Here is a 19171-nt window from a genome sequence, read left to right as displayed (position 1 = left end):
GCTTTCCAACACCTGAAGAGAGCCTGCAAAATTAGCTGGAGGGGGATTAACAGAGCATGTAGTCATGGGACAAAGCGGAATGGCTTCAATTTTTTCAAGGTGGATTTAGATTAGATACTAGGAAAAAATCCTTTATTGTGTGGGTGGTAAGGCACTGGAACAAGTGGCCCAGAAAAGTGGTGAATGCTCCATTCCTGGAAGTGTTCAAGGCCATTTTTGATGGAGTTGTGAGTATAGCAGCCTAGTATAGTGGAAGGTGTCTCTGCCCATGGTACGGGGGTTGGAACTGGATAGCCTTTGAGGTTTCATTCAACACAAACCATTTTATGATTCTATGTGAAGACTGATTTTGCTTTATAACTGAATGGGCATGTGTACCTGTAATGATTTTGTAGCCAAATAATTCTGTTAATTATTCACAGTTACAGGGTTTTTTAATACTTGAACATGAAGCACAAATTTATTTTTGTCTAGCTGCAGGCAGTAGTGCATTCATAAAGATTTTAGGTTTTATTAATTCCATTTCTTTAAACAATTCTCTTATATTACTTTCACTTGTCTAGTAGCCTTTCTGGGAGAAATCTGAGACCAGCATGAACTTAGTCTAGTGCTAAAAGATTTTGTAGATACCAGTGATACAGTAAAATTTGCTATCAGCGCACATAATGCTTTTTTGGGGGATATGGCCTACTTCATTTACTGAACATCTACCAAGTCTGTACTGGTTGTTGCAGGTATAAGATATTTTTGTGGGTATGAGATTTTTGAATAGGAAGGTTGACTCAGTAAACAAATAATGTCTTCAAACCCATACCACTTATCAGCAACCAAGAGTGAACAATTTGGCCATAATGGAAACGAAGCTAAAATTACATCCTTGTAGCAGGAAGACATTTGAAAAGAAGTGTAGCTTTTGAGGTAGTTCACAAAAACACCCTTTTCTTCTCAAATTTGATGTATTGATCATTGATACCTTTTCCTTCTGTTTTCTTTCTGAAAGGTGGTCTTGGAATGCACATTAAAGAAAGACCTCGTTTACAACAAAGTTACTCCTACTTTTTACCACTGGAAGATTGATGACAAAAAGTTTGGCCTCACATTTCAGAGTCCTGCTGATGCAAGAGCATTTGATAGAGGTATTCGGAGAGCAGTAGAGGATATTTCTCAAGGTACATATTTCAGGTGAAAGACTTGGTAGGGTGGGGGAATACTGAGTGTTTACTAAAAAAGATGTCAAAGCACTTCGTGTAACATTACATTGACAGTATTTAAGGATGTGGATTAAATTATAGTATATTGGGATTTTAATAGTTCTTAGAACTAGTACTTCTTACTATAGAAATAGTAAGAAGTGGCACTTCTAAAGTGCCATTAGAAGAAGTAGAAATGCCAAGTAGAAATGGCATTTCTAAAGTGCCATTTATCCAAGTGTCTTAAATGGTTTCACAAACACTAATAAGATAATTTCCTGAAACATCCCTACATAATAAAGCATTGCCTCTTTCTTTTAGACATGAAGAAATGGAGGAAGCTGGCATGTTATATTCTCTCACTTGGATCTTAGAAGCTTTTTGCAACTCCTGTGTTCTTGTAGGATAAGCTGGGAAGTTGAATGATTTGGGACCTGCTGAGTTCTCTCTTTATCTGCACATCCTTTCAGTTAATAGTTCTATTTTTTAGTGACAGCTGACAGCGTAGTTCTGAGGACAGGTCTTTTTAGGAACAGAAGAAGAATTTACTCAGATGGCAATATGGCCAACTGGTTCCAGAGCTTCACTGAATTAATGGAAACCAGTGAGCAAACTGAAGGATATAATCAAGCCTAGATTCTGAGCTTGGAATATGATATATGTATTGCTGGATTGAGACAGGGAGGGAAGAGAACAGGTGTCTATTGAATTGAAAGAACATCTCTTTCAGGCTTGTAAAAAGTAACATTAGGGATTTTGTGTGTGTTACCCTACTAACGAAGAGAGCATGTTTCTGAAGGGAAATGCTTTTGACATACTTTAATGACTGCTTTGGAATTGTGTTGGTATGATCCATATCCCTTCAAGACAAGTAATTAGGGAACATGAGAGTCATTTTTTTCTCTTAGGGTCTCACAGTTTCAATTTCTGCCAATTTCTAGCAAAATACAACACAGTATGCATTCATGCTAACCAAATGTGTCTGCCTTTTCAAAGTGCTGCATTAAAAGGACTGTACTCATTTGCTTCTGACTGCTGCTGACACTTTGAAAATGTTTTTTATAAGGGAGGTGGGAACAAGAGAGAAGAGTTTGGCTAGGAGTATTTAATATAGAAAATTCAGAGTGTTGAAATAAATTATGCTTACTAAATCAACTTGAAATGCAGTGCTCTACAGGTTAAAAAAGTAAACAAGAATGTTTCTATCATCATCACTGGACATTGGGAGATAATGTGAATTACTGGAAGCAGTAAGCAGTAAATACAAAGAAAATAACTTTGTCTACATTTTTTCCTTTATGTGAAGGTTATCCACCCTCCCAAAATGATGTTGAAGTGGCAGAAGACTGCTTTCAAGTGAGTAGTTTGTTTCTTTTACAAATGCACCGAACAGATTTTGCTTATTAGTGAGAATAAACAAAATAAGAGCAATAGCAAAATTCAGTTTAATGAAATAAGTTCCAGAAGAATTATCTAGAAGACTTGTAATATTGTCTGTCCTAAATGAAGTAGTTATTATTTCATAGGATCATTAAGTATCTGGGTTTAATTTTTTAGTTCAAAATGCCTGTTCAAGGTATATGTCCTCTTTGATCTTAGCAAAATACGAACTATTCTTCTGGAAACAGAAAATAGAGGGATGAAGAAGCTTTTTACCTGTACATTCTGTTTGCTTTCTTAGATTTAACTTTGCAGTGATAAAACACTTCCAACATAAATGGTTAGAGTTGAGAAGATGATGAGACAATGCTTAAGAGAATCTAGTCCTAACAAAGACAGAAATTGAGACAATTTTTAAAAACACAGTGAAGATAAAGTAGTTACCTGCTGAGATTCAAGTTTTTATTGATCCTTTTTTGCACTATTCAATTTCTGTAGGTCATAGTGGCTTAAGAGATAAAAATGTATGTCCAATCATGCGTCACAGTTACAGTGCTTTACACGTACACCATATCATATACCATAAATACTGTAACACTGATGCCTAGCACTTCCTGGTAATATCCAAGTTTCTGTGTAATTAAAAAGCCAGTATAAAAAAGTACTATGGAGATATATATACACACACACACAGACTAAATAACTATAATATAACTGAATAAATCCTACTTGTGTCTATGTATGGTTGTCATTTTTTTCTTATTTATGGTTTTAGGGAAAGCTGTGTCTTTATTCACACATATATTCAGTTTTCAGAGTGTAGAAATTTAAATTAATATGAAGATGGTAAAGAAACAAGTTGACTCAGGGGTCTTAGTGACTATTCAGAAAACTGATAGTGTTGCTAAGTGATTTCTTGAGGGAAAGAGTCTTGTCACTTATGCAATAATAAATCCTCTCTCAGTGTAATTAGAACACAAAATCAAGAAAATTAGCAGCTGACTTTGAAGATATTATGATAGGAGGCTGAGAGTCAAGTATTTAGACAGGATACTGCAATGCAGTGGCAATACAGAACTCCCCTGATATCTTTTCATTTTATGCTAGAAGAAATGTATTTCTTCGTGTAATTATTGCCTGTGTAAAAACCTGTTCTTCTTTGTTTGCAGTACTTTTTTTTTAAGGTGCTTGAAAGTAAAATTGCTATAAGTATTAGATATTTCAGATTTAAAAAAAAAAAAGAGATCTTGACAGAATGAGGAAAAGTGTGCCAAAGTTAATACTGTCCTTAATCATCTCTTAAAGGACTTGCTTAAACATGCTTTGTTGCAAGGATAAATAATTGAACAGTTTCTACAGGCCTAATGGGATTAGAACAAACCAATTACCTCTTGATTTTGCTGCCTACTTATTACGTTTCTATATAAGGCTGCCAAAATTGAGGAAAATACCTGAGATTCATTATAGTTACAAATTTGTTATTGGGAAAGTGAAGAAAAGTGTATATACAACATCTATTCTATATATGTGAATATCAATACATTACCTATTTTCATATGTAAATACAGGTTTACTTTATATTCCATTTTAAAAACCAAATGTATGTATTTCTTTTAATACATACATTTGTTTTTTAAATCTGGTCTACAAACCAGATTTTATATAAATATTCACATACTGTATATATATATCACAGGTACAAACAATCTTGTGTAGTACAAATTGCTGGCAAAACTACCTTTTACATTCTAGACAGGAAAACATATTTAATGACTTCATCACAACAGACTTTGCTTAACTGTGGATTTGTGCTGTGAATAGATGTCCTGTTTTCTAGAAACAAAAAAGCTAGCCAATATCTCTTTACTGTATCTCTGCACACCAGAGTAAAATAAGTGATATTAGCATTGCCTATCAATAGAAATAACAGAAGGGAGAAAAAAAAACCCAGAAATGCAGAGAAAACTGAATCTACCCTGGTTTAGAAATGCTTCATCTAAACCAGGTTTAGTGTATTTAATTAATTATGAAGATACAATTTCAGAGTTATGAACATGAGTGTAAAGAAGCTACACCATTTTAGTTATAGGCAACAGGTCTAGTCTCCAAGAATACCTTTGAAATGGCAAATAGTCCACATTCTCTGTCAAATTACTAATTTCTTCCCCTTCCAAGAGTGATACTATGATAAGTGAAACTGAATACCTCAGGGTCTTTTAAACTTGATGTGTAGGACCATATTTCTTTGAAAATAATGTATTGTGTATTTGAAGAGTCATGCTGACTTGTCCCCTAATTCTTGCCACCTCTACATAGTTTAAAATGCTTAATGATTTTTTTGTTTCCCTGTTCATTTTATAGGCTGTTTTCCAAAGTCTCTATCAGTATTTTTGAGTGTATTTTGGAGTATATGCAAGGGCATTTTGGAGTGTGGATAGAATATTAAAGAGTAGTTTTCCCTATACTGTTCTAGTCACCTTACACAGCAGGAATCCTATATTTAGTGTACCTTTAAAGTATAAATACAGTATTTAGTTTGTACAGAAATTTCATTAACAGTGGCTTGTTTTTGTTATTTTTTTTTTAAATGAAGATTACTTGATAAAGAAAGCTAAACATGCTTCATAAGTTACTTTACCAGGTAGTTATAGCTGGTGCTAAAGAGAGCAAATAAAATGATCCAAAGATCAAAAATTATCATCTCAATGTGGAATCTCAGTGCTTCCTTGTTATAAGTATTACTATGTTTTATAGAAGTAGTTGGCAGAAATAGTGACTGTCGAAAAGCTGTATGTGCATATCTTAAATATAAACCCAAAAGCTGAACTCTTGTCTTGTGCCTTCTAGGCTAGCAATTGGCTTGCTATGTTATGCTTTGGTTCACTAAATTTTTATTTTTTAATTTACGTTTTGTAGAAAAAAATCTCCCAGAGAAAGCAGTCTTTTTGTGAAGATAAAATTTATTATTTTAAGAAGACATAGCTTCATTATAGTTTCTTTGGCCTCTCTGTTTAAAAATAATGTTAAAATCCCAGTATTAAAAAAATATGATCACTTAAGGGTTTTCATGGTTGCTTAAATTATTGCAATTATTTTTAGTTTTTTAAATAACTTATTAGATGCAAGTTGTTCATATCATCAAATAAGCCCCGGTCTTACCGGATTCATTTCAAACAGAGATACACAAATGAGTTAACGCAGAGCTATCTGACTTTCTATAATGTTGGTAAATGGAACCTGGAAAAGAGTATGTACTCACATGGAAATATACACTGCGAGTTTGTTTTGTTAGGAAGTTTAGATGTTTCTGGTATAAATCCTTGCATTTTGAATGTAGTAAATGAGCAGCTTGTGTAAGTCAGTTTGCTTGTTTGTTAAAAGATTGGCTCAGGTTCTTTTCCTCTGTCAAATATAAACTTCATGGTCTAAAACTCACCTAGCTTAACTGAAAAAAAAAATCCTTAGAAGTAAATCTAAATGAAATCTACAGCTTATACATTTAAAATTATTTTTGTGAGGTCTTGCTTTTGTGAGCTGAAAAATAGAGTACTTGAGCTTTAATTTCTTTCAGTTTTTGTTGATTCAGCCGTATTGATGTTATAGGCTACCAACACATTTTAACAGTTTTGAAGTAATAGGAGTTGTATCATTTATGCTTTTAAGTTTCTTACTACTGGCAGAAGAAAACTGTAGACTGATAAATTCTAAGCAAAAAATAAAAAGTTTGGCTTGTTCTTTCAGAAGTAAGTACATTGGACTTTTAGTAATGGGAAGGGGGAAAGGCCTGCAGCTTACATGCATCTTAAGTGGTCTTGGTGCAGGCAGGGAAGACATTAATTGTTCATGTGCCGTTCTGTAAATGCACTGTTTAGTGACCTCTTCATAAGGGCCTTTAATGACCACTCAGTTTATTTGGCTCTAACAATATGTTTGCAGAAGTTTCATTTTACAAAAATAACATTATGACTTGTAAGGAAATGTGAAGTAATTTACCCTTGACACTCTCTATTGTTTTATGGATAAGACAATACTACATGGTAAAACAATAAAGATTAGAAATATTTGGTGCAGTTAATAAATTGCTTAGGTCCAGTTATTTAAACTAAAAGTAATATTAGTTCATATTATCAATTTCAATTAAATTTATTCATATATTGCGCTAAATAATTTTGATTTATTAAGCTTTTTTTTTTTTTTTTTTTAAAGTTGTATATAAAGAACAGGAGGAATGATTCTTTTTTTTTTCCTCACTGGTGTTCCTAGCAGCCTCTTTACATGAAGTGTTCTCTATATATTCAGGTGGAAAAGCCTTTGAAGAAAGGGACATGTCAGATGTCTTATTTTTTAGTTTAAACTGTATGAAATATTCAGAGTAATCTAGGTAATATTTCAGCCTATGTCAGAAACACATACCTGAAAATAATAGAGTTTCTTTGCCAAATATATTGCTCAATCAGTTTCAGAAACAGCCAAAGCACAAGGAAGTCATTCAGATGTTTTTGAAACCTGTATCATTTATTCAGAATTGAAAAATTAAGGAAAAAGCATTAAAACATTTTTTATGTTGTTAGCATCAAACAGCAGATTTTCAGGCCTCATGGGAAGTAAATGCAAGAACTGGGATGCAGCGGAAATGTGGTCTCTCATCCATCCTTCTGTGTAATCATTAAACTTACTTAGAGGAGAACATTTTTAACAATGTTTGCAGAACAATGTTGAATTCTCTCCCAGACTTAACTTGGACAAACTGGGAGAAGTAAGGAGAGAAAATTTGAAGAACAAGAGAAGCTCAGTCTGGTTTTCATTTTCTCTACAGCTGTCATCTGGCTTTGAATTCTGCTGGAGAGCTACAGCTGGAGTCATTTTATTGCTTTACCCAGCATCCTTTTGCTTGTGCGCACAGAAATGTTTTAGTAGTCTTGGAAAAAAATTCAGAGTATCTCTTAGCAACCATAGGACAGTAATTATTATACCAGCAGCTGGGAGCAAACCAGATTTCCGTTGTGCATTAAAAACTGGCGTAGGTTACTTTACAGATGATACTGAATAACCTATGCCAGTACTGTACTTTGCAGGCTGTGGTTAAAGAATATTGAATGTGGGCGGTGTAATTGCTTTGGACAGTAGAAAAGGAGAATGTGTGCATCTGTGTTAGTGTGTGATACTCCGTATATTTGTTCTGTATATGTTCTTTTGGAAAACTTTATATGTTTGCTTCTTACTTATATGCATTTTCAACACAATACCATTTTTGTTTCTAGGGCTTTCTACTTCAGATTGTCAGTGTTTCCATTATAAATGTGGATTTTCAGGTGCTGTAATAAAATATCACTTTGGAGCAGGAAGTGTTGTCCAAGGAAAAGGTTTTTTGGATACTAATAAATGTGGTTTGACTCTATCTAAACTACAGTTTAAATAAAAGCAGAGAGTTCAGCATGTTCATCTGGCATTTCTGTAATTTGGCATAGTGAATATTGGCTAAAGAACTGACATGATCGCTTTTTATTTTAATACCAGAAGTTAGTTTTTGTCCACTTAGCTGTAGTGTATAGGTTGGTAAGCTGAGCATTATGCTTTCAGAAGTGCTGTCTGGAGAGTCTTGCCTTACAAAAGGTTTTTCTGTGCTGCCACCCCAAAATTTGTCCTTAAAGTCAATTAGTTTTAATTGTGGTATCTGTGTTGGAATTTTCTAAAAGCATTCTTTGATAATTGCTGTGTATAGTGCACAAAGGTTTGCTTTAAGATTAAGGTTTGGATTTTGTACATCATCTGGCACTGCTAGTTAGCCCACTAAGAGATGATCTGTGCCTGTGTCCTTCATTAGATGAAGCCCTCTTTGACTGCCAAGGGGAGTACTTGTGTCTCCCTGTGTGAGCATATGCATGTGTCCTTTTTGCTCTGTGGTGTAGATAGTTTATTTTTAAAGAAGAAAAGTGTGAATCACCTGCAGAGACAGGGAATAATGCAGGTTGCTGCAAATCTCACCCAGGGATAAAGGAGGGTGAGACTGGCTTGTTCTTTCAGATGTAAGACCCACTGCCTGGTGGGTAGTATGTGTTTTTTTTTTCCCTGGCAAGGATTGAGTAGAAGGTTTTGCAGCTTGCTCCCTTCTCCCTAGGCTACTCACATTTATAATAACCAGGGGAAGGGGAAAGGGGATGCTTATCACTGTGGTTTCTGTAAAATGGCTTCTAGCTGTTAGTTTAAATGCTTGTAGTCATTTTAAACATTGCTCAGACCAAAAGTGGTTGTAGACATTTCTTCCTCATATTGAATACAGCTCTTCTGTGGTTTGAGCCACTGTTTTGGAAGCTTCTTATATCATTGGGCAATGTATCTGCAAGAGTACCTCCTGCTATGAAGATGTTTGCTATTGAACTAATATTTGTTGCTTTTCGCTCTTAAAATAAGTATACATATATGAAGTCTAATTGTTGTCAGTCATTCCAATATTTCTTTTAGACTCTTTTCCCTGTGTTTGACCAGAAAATTTAGTTTTGACAACAACAGGGTCAGTTACTTTGTTGTAGTGTCATGCTCAAGGATCTGCACATATTACTGCTTGGCATTTTGCTTGTCTTCAGAATTTTTCAGGGGAACTTTAACCTGGACTGGGTGAGCTTTTGTCTTTCTTGGGGTGTGCGGTCTCTAGTATTAATTACGCTGGTCATGAATTACACTGGTCATGAATTAATTACTAAATTTAATGTTATCCTACATGGTGCTTCTGAAACAATATATGAATTCTTAGTGAGGCGATGATTTTCTTTCTCCTACAAAATCAGCTGCAGACCAACTGCTTCATATTATCTAGATGTCTTAGAACTTGATACATTAGGCCTTTATTTATGTGAGGTGCTAATGTAATCCTGGAATAAGTTCTGTATGTATTTTGATGAGTGAAAACTAATGATTCTGAGATACTACTTAAGTTGCCAAAACTTTAGGTTGCTTCTGCTTCAGTGTTTTTCTGTAGTATTTTTATTCTTTTCCTCTAAATGTTTCCTTGATACATACAAATCCTTATAATAAAGCTGAAACGTTTTCATTGCTGGAAGCTTGATGATGCCAGAATTTTATCAGTGCTATCCATGATGACAGCCAGTTAACTTTTCAGCTTACCTCAATGCAAACAAAACATACAGTACATTTTTGGCTGCCCAATGGAATTTGTGTCAAAACACTCTGCTGTATCCTAAGTATGTCTCAGTAAGTCAAGCTTAAAGAATGAGTACTGGTTTTTTCTCAATATATGTCAGAAATTGGATCATCTTACAAGCTGGTATCCCACCCAAACATACTTCCTCTTCCTTCTTCTGAATGGCATAGGTCCTGCAGCTCATCATATATTGCTTCATGGTCTCACTTTTGTATCAAATTGCCTGATACTACTTAAATTGCAAAAAGACAGTCATTATGTGTTTAATGCACACTTGCTGCAATTAGATATTTTAATTGAGCCAGTATAGGTTAAAAATTACTTTCTCTTCCTTTCCAGCTGATTCTGCATTGAATTTATTAAGTGATCTGACTAGCTTTTGCCTTGTTAGTCTCAGAATTTTTTTTTTCAGTTGTGTTCTTGTAAATACTGGCAGCCTCATGGGTAGTTAGAGAAAACATAATCTCAGAGACAGGTTAATCTCTTACTTCCTTAAAGAAGTCTGATTTGGCAACTGTATTTCAAAGGCATGTATCTCTAGTGCCTAAGTTGTGTACTGTCTGCAGGGAAAATTCTTTATTTACCAAGGCTGACTCAAAGTAAAGAAAATACCTGCCTACTTTGAAATGCTTTAAAAAATGTGCATTTAATACTACTTGTATTTATAGATACCTCTAACACATTATATAGAATATTAGCACATTTATGTATGAACTTGTTAGGTGTGGCATTGTTTTTATATAAATGCAAAAATCATTTCAAGGGAGTTCTTCTGTGTTCTAGACCGCTCAAGAAAATACATCAGGTTCACTAATGAAAGACCACCTTTTTCAACATGAAACTGTAGTAACCAGTGAAACTTACAACAGTGCAAATTTAAGGCCTTCAACATTTGAGGATTTCAACACCAGGAGAGCCTGTTTTCCTAGCCAACCTAACCAGGTAAGAATACCCATAAAAGAAGCAGTCCTTACTTTGCTTGCTGTATTAATGGCACAGTGTGTAGTTTCTGCAAGAAATAACAGTATTCCAAGTCCATGTACTCTCGACTTCTTGAAATGTTCAATATAAACTTTGCAGTTGAAATATTGTAGCATTATTATGGCAGAGGTAAAGCTTTGTGAAGGTTCTTACCTATTTTTGTAGTGCACCAGACTACATGAATAAATCTCTAATTTCTTTGAAGTTTGTTTTTGTATTGTAGATTTCAGTATCTGCAGCCTTAAAAAGCTGTTTAAATTTTTTCAGAAAATGTTAGTTGGGCAGTAGCTCAGTCTTGGTTACATGTTATACTAATTCTGTTTTGGTTAGAAATATTATAAGTATCTTTAAAATTGATGTCTTGGATGCATTGCACATTAGGGCACTTCTAAATATTTTCAAACATTGTTTATGCTTTCTAAATGCCTATTCAAACTAAAGTACTCTGTTTTGGTGCAGAAAGGAATATATATATCAGTTATGTATGAAAAGGATTCAGCCATTTGTACAGCTTTTCCTTTAGCACTATACATTTTTTCTTTTTTTCTAAAGCAGAAAGAATTGACAGTTTTTCTGGTTTGTAGAAGTACTCTTAGTAAATTGGATTATAATTAATTTGATGGTCTTATGTCTAGAACCAAAGACACGGGAGACTTGTAGAATACACTGAATAACAGAAGTCAAAGCAGAATGCAAGTTCAAGTGGTTCTGAAGACTTAAAAATATTTCTGCTGCTTGAAATAAAGCTTTTTAGTGCCCTCCGTTATTTTTGCAGAGAAAAATACGATTGTACTTAAGTCTTATATCAGCTACTCTTACACTGCTTTGTTTGGCAAAAGAAGCAAGCAGTGTTATCTGGAGAACTAAGAAGCTTAAAATTATTATTTTTTGATTTTTAATCATTGATCTACTCCAATTATCTCTTTGTATAAGTCACATGATATTTTTGTTTCTGTTAAGATACATATTTTTCCTTCTTTCCATTTGCTTGAAAAGAGAATTGTGAATAATTTTTTAGAATAAACCAGATGGGTGATTAGGTTATTGCAGCTAATATTTAATGGCTACAGTAACAAGTGATGTATGTCCTGATAGTCTTCCCAGCATTGTAAAGAAAAGTGCAGTAGCTTAAAATACCTGTATGTTTTAAAAGCATGTGTAAAACCAACTACTGAGAAAGTGATAATTTAGGTTCAGCTGATTAGTCTGTGTCTGTCTGATAGAAATTAAATAGAAATTTATTTCAAGTGACAATGTTAGAATTCAGTTCTTGAAAAGGGAAGTTATGGGCGATTCCATGACAATTTAAGTAGATATTCTTTAAAATATTCTTCTCATATTGTAGCACCACCTGCAAGCAACAGATACTCTACTTTTTGCATGGTCTTGTGAGACACACATTTAGAACATAGGCAGGTCACCAAAACCTCACATTCTGTATGGGCACACACTGCACTGGCTCTGCTAAACTCCATGCGTGTGACCAGGTGGCACAGCAGACCTTGAGCTAATTACTGGGTTTGTTTCAATTTTGTGTAGATAAGTTTGAACACTCTTACTTAAGAGTGTGCTCGTAAGTTGAGTAGCTCACTAAGTGCATGCTCCAACTAAAGAAGTGATTAATGACAATTCAGATTTTACCTGTGACATTTTGATGGTTAGTAAAAAAAAGACTCAAGTCCTTCAGCTTTCCAGCTTCTGATACATGGATAAGAAGTGAGATAAACTGAGTGCTTTGCGATGATGTAGGCAGCTGCTGGTGTCTTCATATTGAAAGGTTGCAAAGTGACCAAAGTCAAGTGTATGTCTTTGAAGACAAGCTGCAAAGGCTACAGTACCAAGGAAGTGGCTGTGCCTTGTTTAAAAGTGCACCCCTTCAAGTAAGGTGTGATAGTTGTGGGTACAGTTGCATCAACAAAAATTTTCTGCCTGATTTCCATTTGGCTAATCATGTTCAGAATCAGATTCTCTGTGGAATTTCAGATTGCTGAACATTCTTCCTCCCTTCCTGCTTCAGTTTCACATAGATGACACTTGTACTGAGTTTTAATTTTGACTATTTAGAGGACTGAGTGCATTATTCTCATGAAATTTTGCTGCTATTTCTGTCTGTCTGAATTTGGGTTGTGAATTGTTCATGAGTTTTCACGTACTTCATGCATTCACAGAGGTCCCATTTAATACCCAATGAGTAAGCTCTTTCCAGCATTTCTCCAGTTTGCCCATTTTTTTCAGCATTTTCTGCTTAAAAAAAATTCATAATGTCAGTGCAATAAAGAATGCCTTATTTGTAACATGCCAGTTAAGCATTTTTAAGTGTTGGGCTCAAGACTTGAAAAAATAAGAGTTCTACATATGTGGTGTGTTCTGCTCAAACTATTAAAAGAACCTTCAAAGGCTAAGGAGAGATCAGATTCTACAGTTGTTAGTATTTGTAGTGATCTTTAATGGCTATTAGCTGTCTGGGCAATGGGAAGTTGAGGATGGTTTCTTGTGTAGAGGTTTTCGGGGTTTTTTTTTCTTTTAAACAATGGGTTTTATTTACTGTCTTAAGTGCAGGCATAATATTCTATATGGACAGTGGGGTAGGGATCCTTTATGCCTCTAACATACGGAATTCTAATTACTTTTGTGCCTTTTTTCCTTAAATAAATTTATGCTGTAAAATGTTGCAATAAGGCAATTAGCTGCAGTTAATTATTTTTGCTGAGCAATAGATTCTTCCTCTTGAGAACAGAATAGGGCTGAGAAGCAGTCTACTTTTATAAGCAAAGTGGAAGCCTAACTGCTCACATAGAAACCCAGTTACATATGGAAGAGAAACAACGTTAGCTGAATGGTATAACCTTTCTTCTCCCTGTATCCTTGAAGCCTTTTGGAAGTTCAACTATGTGGCTTGGAGCCAAGGAAAAAAAAAAAAGTTGTTCTTGTTAGAGTACTCCAGTTGAAAGTCCCAGGGCAAAGCATCTCTAATTACAGTTCTGTACTCATCACACAAGGATTGTTGAGCAGGGAAGTGGTGGTTAGAGCAGGCTACAGATATTCTTACATAACCAGAAGATAGCATATTTTAAGAAGCTCTTCCTTCCTCTTTTCCAGCTGCCTTCCCTTTTCCCTTCTCTGTCTCCTACCCCAGAACCAGGACATGCAGACTTTAGCGGAGTAGGAGCATAGACAAATGCAAAGTGACATAGAAATGTTTTAACCTGAAACATCATCTTCATTTTCACACACTGCAACCGATTAGAAACATGCAGTTCAATTGTTGAACTTGACTATGGAATGCTGACATATTGATTCTCATTAATTTGAGTACTAATAAGGTAAACCATCTCAAACCAACAATACTGATGCCAAAGATTATTCCCAAGTGATTCTTGATTCTGGAAGAATTTGTAAGACTAATAGATTAGGGAGAGGAGGGGGTTTTTTGTCTTTTCTAAGAGATGGTTTACAGGCTGTGCACTTGACAGAGAAAAAGGCAGAATTTGACTTGAAGCCCACTAATAATCTGGCTCTGATTATAATAGCCCTATAGTGTAGGAAAATAATTGCCTGCCTGTAAAGGTAGAAATACTGGGGGCCTACTGATATCCTTGCTTTTTTGCTGCACTGTGTGCTGTTTTCTGGAGTTGCTTTTTATACACATGCTGAAGTTTTACTCTGACATTATTTGCATGTTTTCTTGCAAGTGTAATGTGATTTCAGTAACATTTAGTGGCAATCCAGTGTCTTACACCTAGATATCTAAAGGTTGCAGTATTTTGGTTTGGATAATTCTCTGAATTTTGTCATCTTTGACAACATGCCCTTTCATTGTTAGGTGGAATAAACAAGAACTCTATTATTTATCTGCTGGTTTTGTATGTGTTTAGCACATTCCTTATTACTTGCCTTTCGAAGTAAAAGGTCTTAAATTATGGTCAGTTCCTTACAAACTGAGAATTTAAGAAGTACTTGGGTCCTTTGCCTGCTGGTGTCCTAAACTAATCAATTTAAGTGCTGTAGATGAGCTAAGGAGAGACGCATTCAGAAGATGTGGCTAATGATTGATCGTCACACTGAATGTTATTCTTAATACTGCAAAATCCTTATCTAGAACACAGCTTTGATACCAGTGTTCAATACTCTTGTTATGAATTGGAGAGAGCAGGAAAACTTAGAGCAGGAATTATGGAAAGCTTCTCTTGGATAACACCGTAGTGAATGTATTGGGCAGTTAGTCCTAAAGCAACAGATCATCACATGAAATCAGCACATAAGGCAAAATTAATCTCTGGGTTTATTTTTTGCTCTAAGATGTTAACACTCTATTTTCAAGCGTAACTCACAGAGAACTATCAAGTTTTATGCAGAAACCAAAATACCCAAAAGCTCTTATGAGACACTAAAAATTCAGAAAGAATACTAAAGCTCACAGACCTAGTAATACCCTGCAGAAGACTCATTATGATGGGGATGTTTGTAAATTGTAGCAGTGAGAAAATAATCTGAATTTTTTGTCCTCAGGCAGCAAGAAAAAAGTCTTGGTTTTTTAGTTTTCTAATCTGTGTTTTGCATTGTTGGTGGACATAAATTAAGAGACTCCACCAAAGTAAACTTCTCTTACTTTGCCATTTCAGGTCCCATTGAAGTCAATCAGACACGTTAGTTTTCAGGACGAAGATGAAATTGTCAGAATAAACCCTCGTGATATTTTGATACGTCGTTATGCAGACTACAGGCATCCTGACATGTGGAAGAATGACCTGGAGAGGGATGACGCAGACTCAAATATACCATTTTCTAAATCAGACAGTAAAAAATCTGACTATTTATACCCATGTGGAGATGGAACTAAGTTGAATTCCCTAAAAGACTCAAAGAGTTCTGTGGTATTTAAAACTCAGCCTTCCTCATCAAAATTTAAAAACTCAAAAAGAAGAAAAGAGGATGGTGAGCGTTCCCGCTGTATATACTGCCAGGAAAGGTTTAATCATGAAGATAATGGCAGAGGAAAATGTCAAGATGCGCCAGATCCTATTAAAAGATGTATCTACCAAGTTAGTTGCATGCTTTGCGCAGAGAGCATGCTGTATCACTGCATGTCAGACTCTGAAGGAGATTTCTCTGATCCTTGCTCGTGTGACACTAGTGATGACAAGTTCTGCTTACGCTGGTTAGCACTGGTGGCACTCTCTTTCATTGCTCCATGTATGTGCTGCTACCTCCCCTTGAGAGCATGCCATCACTGTGGTGAGGTGTGTGGGTGCTGTGGAGGAAAGCATAAAGCTGCGGGATGAATCAGTCTTGTGCCAAACAGAGCTGAAAAATCTTTGTTTCCAGGAAGCATCTAACTTGGATTTGTGGAAGCTTTTTGGCAAGCTGAAGGGAATCTTCTTTCACATAAGAGATGCTTGATGTGGAGGAAGCAGCAAGACTTGTCAGACCTTGGCATTTTACAAGTGCTAGCCACGCCTAACTATTTCCTTTGAGTGCGTGGCATTTGTTGCGAGTTGTGAAGGAGATTTTGCAAAGGAAAGCCTGTTCTTATTATTGGCTATAAAATGAGTATATAAACTATGATTATACTAAAAGGGATTAACTTTTGCCACTTTGTACATTCATGGTTTAGGTGAGGGGGCTCTTTTAAAAGGATTAAAACTTATCTGAGGGGAAATTTTAACTAAAGTGCACTAGTGACAGTTGATTTAAGATTAAGAAAAGTTAATACTCAGCAAATGAGAAATGAAACTGATTTTAAGTGCAACTAAATCACTTATTAATAGTTTTTTGGAAGCAACTTTATGTATAAATAACAAATGTTTATATTTAACTAAATGTGTAAGGTACGAATTATTACATGTTAAACTTTCTTTCCCTCCAATATAGTAGGTATGGACCATATCTACTGTCACATTCCATGGTAGTATTTTAAATAGTTAATTTAGTTGCATTTTTATTCCAGATGGACAAATTGGTATTTTCAGTCCTGGTTCCCTTCAGCTACAGTTTGTGTTGAGTAGTATCCATGCATTCTGATAATCTAAAAACCTTTAAAATATTAATTATTCTAGTCTTGAGTGACCAATATTTTTTTGTTAAGCACAGATGTAATTGTCTAAAATGTTCTTGTTAGAACATAACATTTATTTTTATATATAAATTACTTTGATTTCAACATAATAGCAAAAATGGCATTGTTTCTGTTGTTCAACCAGCAAGTTGTTTTCTTTTGGGGTGTCCTCCAAAAATACTTTCTTGCATATTCAAATGTTCATTAAGCAAAAGGTACATTAAGGCAGTTGTAACAACTTGTCATCAGTGTTCTTGTTTATCCTTCTGTTAAACTAGGATCTTGTTCAGCTGTTTATCAAGTACTATGATTAAAACAAAAGATTAATAACAAAAGTGAAATTGTTTTCATTATTTTGAACCACAACTTTTTCTAATTTGAATGGGCAAGAACAAAAGTACTGTGTGCTTCGTTCAAAAAGAACAACAAAAGACTTAGCTTGAGAAATAAATTCCAGCCCAGGCAAAACTGAGTGAACTTCTTAATTGGGGAAATTTGAAGGCGGGGCTGGGGAGGGAGGCTGGAGAGTGAGTGTGTGTGTATGTATGTGTATGAGTGCTGGTATATTGTGTATGGTATTTCTTATGGTTTTGTACTTAGTAAGTTTAACTTTCAGGTAAGAATTAATCAATTAATCCACAGAGAGTTTTTAAAAGCGTTACATGTTGTGCTATGTTATGAAATAAGAATAATTTACTTCTTGTTAAAAACCTGTAAAACACTAAAAACAGTCATAATTGATAGCATAGGTGCCTGTTTGACATCTTGACTGGAGTGGGACAGATTGTCTTTAGTATACTCTTGTTATTAAACATAACCAAATAATTTTAATTTAAAAAATGCATTACTTACTTTTGTCACTTACATACACATTTTCTTCAATATATTTTGTGTAATTCTTTTTCTGCATGTATCAGACCCCTTAATTTTCCTTTGTAGCCCAGAAGTAAAATGAGCAAATGTACATAATTATCTGTCTGTAAAATACTTTTTTAAAAGAAAACATTTATATTTATATTACAGCTTGAATTGACCACCTTGTGTACATAGATCATCTCAAAGTATTATTTCACATTGAAAAAGACGACAAATATCTTGATAACTACAGAAGTTATGGAAGACCTTCTAGTTTTGTATTAAGAGTTGATTGGATGGCTGAAGTCCAAGAATATGACGTGGGAGCAGCAGTCTTGGGTTTTACTGTTCATGTATTTGAAAGCTGCTACTCTGGTTGGTTTTCATGCTTCACACATTTTCAGCTAAACTTGGTTGCCTGGAATAGACTGTTAACTTTTAAAACAACTTTCATTAAAAAATGGTGATGTTTTTCTAGTGAATGAGAGGAGTTTAATATTTGTAAGTGCTAGGTTCGTAGCTCAAGGTGGAGAGGTGTAAACAACCTAAGAAAAGAACTTGCTGGCTGTATAAGAAAATGCTGTATAATCATACTGTATATATACACTTCAGAAAGAAATTAGTTTTAGCAATTTCCTCTGAGCACTATACAACATAGTGAAACTCCTGGTCCTGTACTGTATTTTATATGACACATATACTTTAACATTTTTATTAAATGTGTGCATTAATATTTTCACCTTGCATTTAACCACTTTGCTGCTAAAATATTTTCATCTTTTGCTTTACTCTTTGAAGACCTGTATCATCTAAAAAATGGTTACTAAATGGACCCATGCTTGCTTGTTCCTGTTGTGCTGCAAGTGTCAGCCAGCTTGCCTGGTTTGAGAGACCGAATGCAAAGATTCGAGGTTGCATAAGGATTGGTTTTAGTGGCATGCAGGTGTACTTCTCTGGTGCTAGGGATCTTACCCACTGGTACATTTAGGATATGAGCAGTGGAAGGTAGACATACAGCAAACCCGTTCCAGAACAGCTTGTTGCATCCATACATCTGGTTTTGGCAGCACGTGACATTGATTCTATCTCTTCTGAAATACTTTCTTGAGCATTTGAAATAAGAGAAATCTCTTCCCCGGTCCGTAATCCTTGCCCTTACCATTGGAGCTGTAGTTTGTCAGGCATGCAGTAGCAGAGCTTTGTGTTGCTCGGAGAGGACCCGAGCCTTTGGAAACCGTCACTGAATATTAAGTCCCTCACTCGATGGAAGCCTCGTTACCGTGAAAATCGTTTCCCTTGAAAGTGGAGGAAGTTAAGGGAGGGCAGCGCTCGGGCGCCATCTGCCGGGGGAAGCTCGCCAGCCTTCAGGCACAGCTCTATGACATCGCAGTCGCCGGGCTATCTGTGCACGGCTTAAGGTACACCATTAGGTTATGCTGTAGCATGAATCTGCAGAATAGCCATTTGCAATCTGACCGGGATGCTTTAGCTCATCATGCCTCTAAAGTCTCATTATTAATACCAGAGTAAAAATCCTTTAACCATGTATTT

At 35.3% G+C, this 19171-nt stretch overlaps 1 protein-coding gene across 1 annotated transcript in view; it reads left to right on the top strand.

Annotated features, from left to right (window-relative positions):
• Positions 1 to 17100, top strand: part of SPRED1 (sprouty related EVH1 domain containing 1) — a 58464-nt gene extending 41364 nt beyond the window's left edge. The window contains exons 3-6 of the mRNA XM_066321434.1: positions 1001 to 1169; positions 2497 to 2546; positions 10513 to 10671; positions 15333 to 17100. Coding sequence (XP_066177531.1) covers positions 1001 to 1169; positions 2497 to 2546; positions 10513 to 10671; positions 15333 to 15992 — 1038 coding nt within the window. The 3' untranslated portion in view covers positions 15993 to 17100. The remainder of the gene's footprint in view (positions 1 to 1000; positions 1170 to 2496; positions 2547 to 10512; positions 10672 to 15332) is intronic.
• The last annotated feature ends 2071 nt before the right edge of the window (positions 17101 to 19171 follow it).

Source organism: Sylvia atricapilla, chromosome 6, assembly GCF_009819655.1.
Source record: "Sylvia atricapilla isolate bSylAtr1 chromosome 6, bSylAtr1.pri, whole genome shotgun sequence".
In the NCBI taxonomy this organism is placed as follows: Eukaryota; Metazoa; Chordata; class Aves; order Passeriformes; family Sylviidae; genus Sylvia; species Sylvia atricapilla.
The sequence above is the reverse complement of the archived record's forward strand: the minus strand, read 5'-3'. Positions and strand labels throughout refer to the sequence as shown.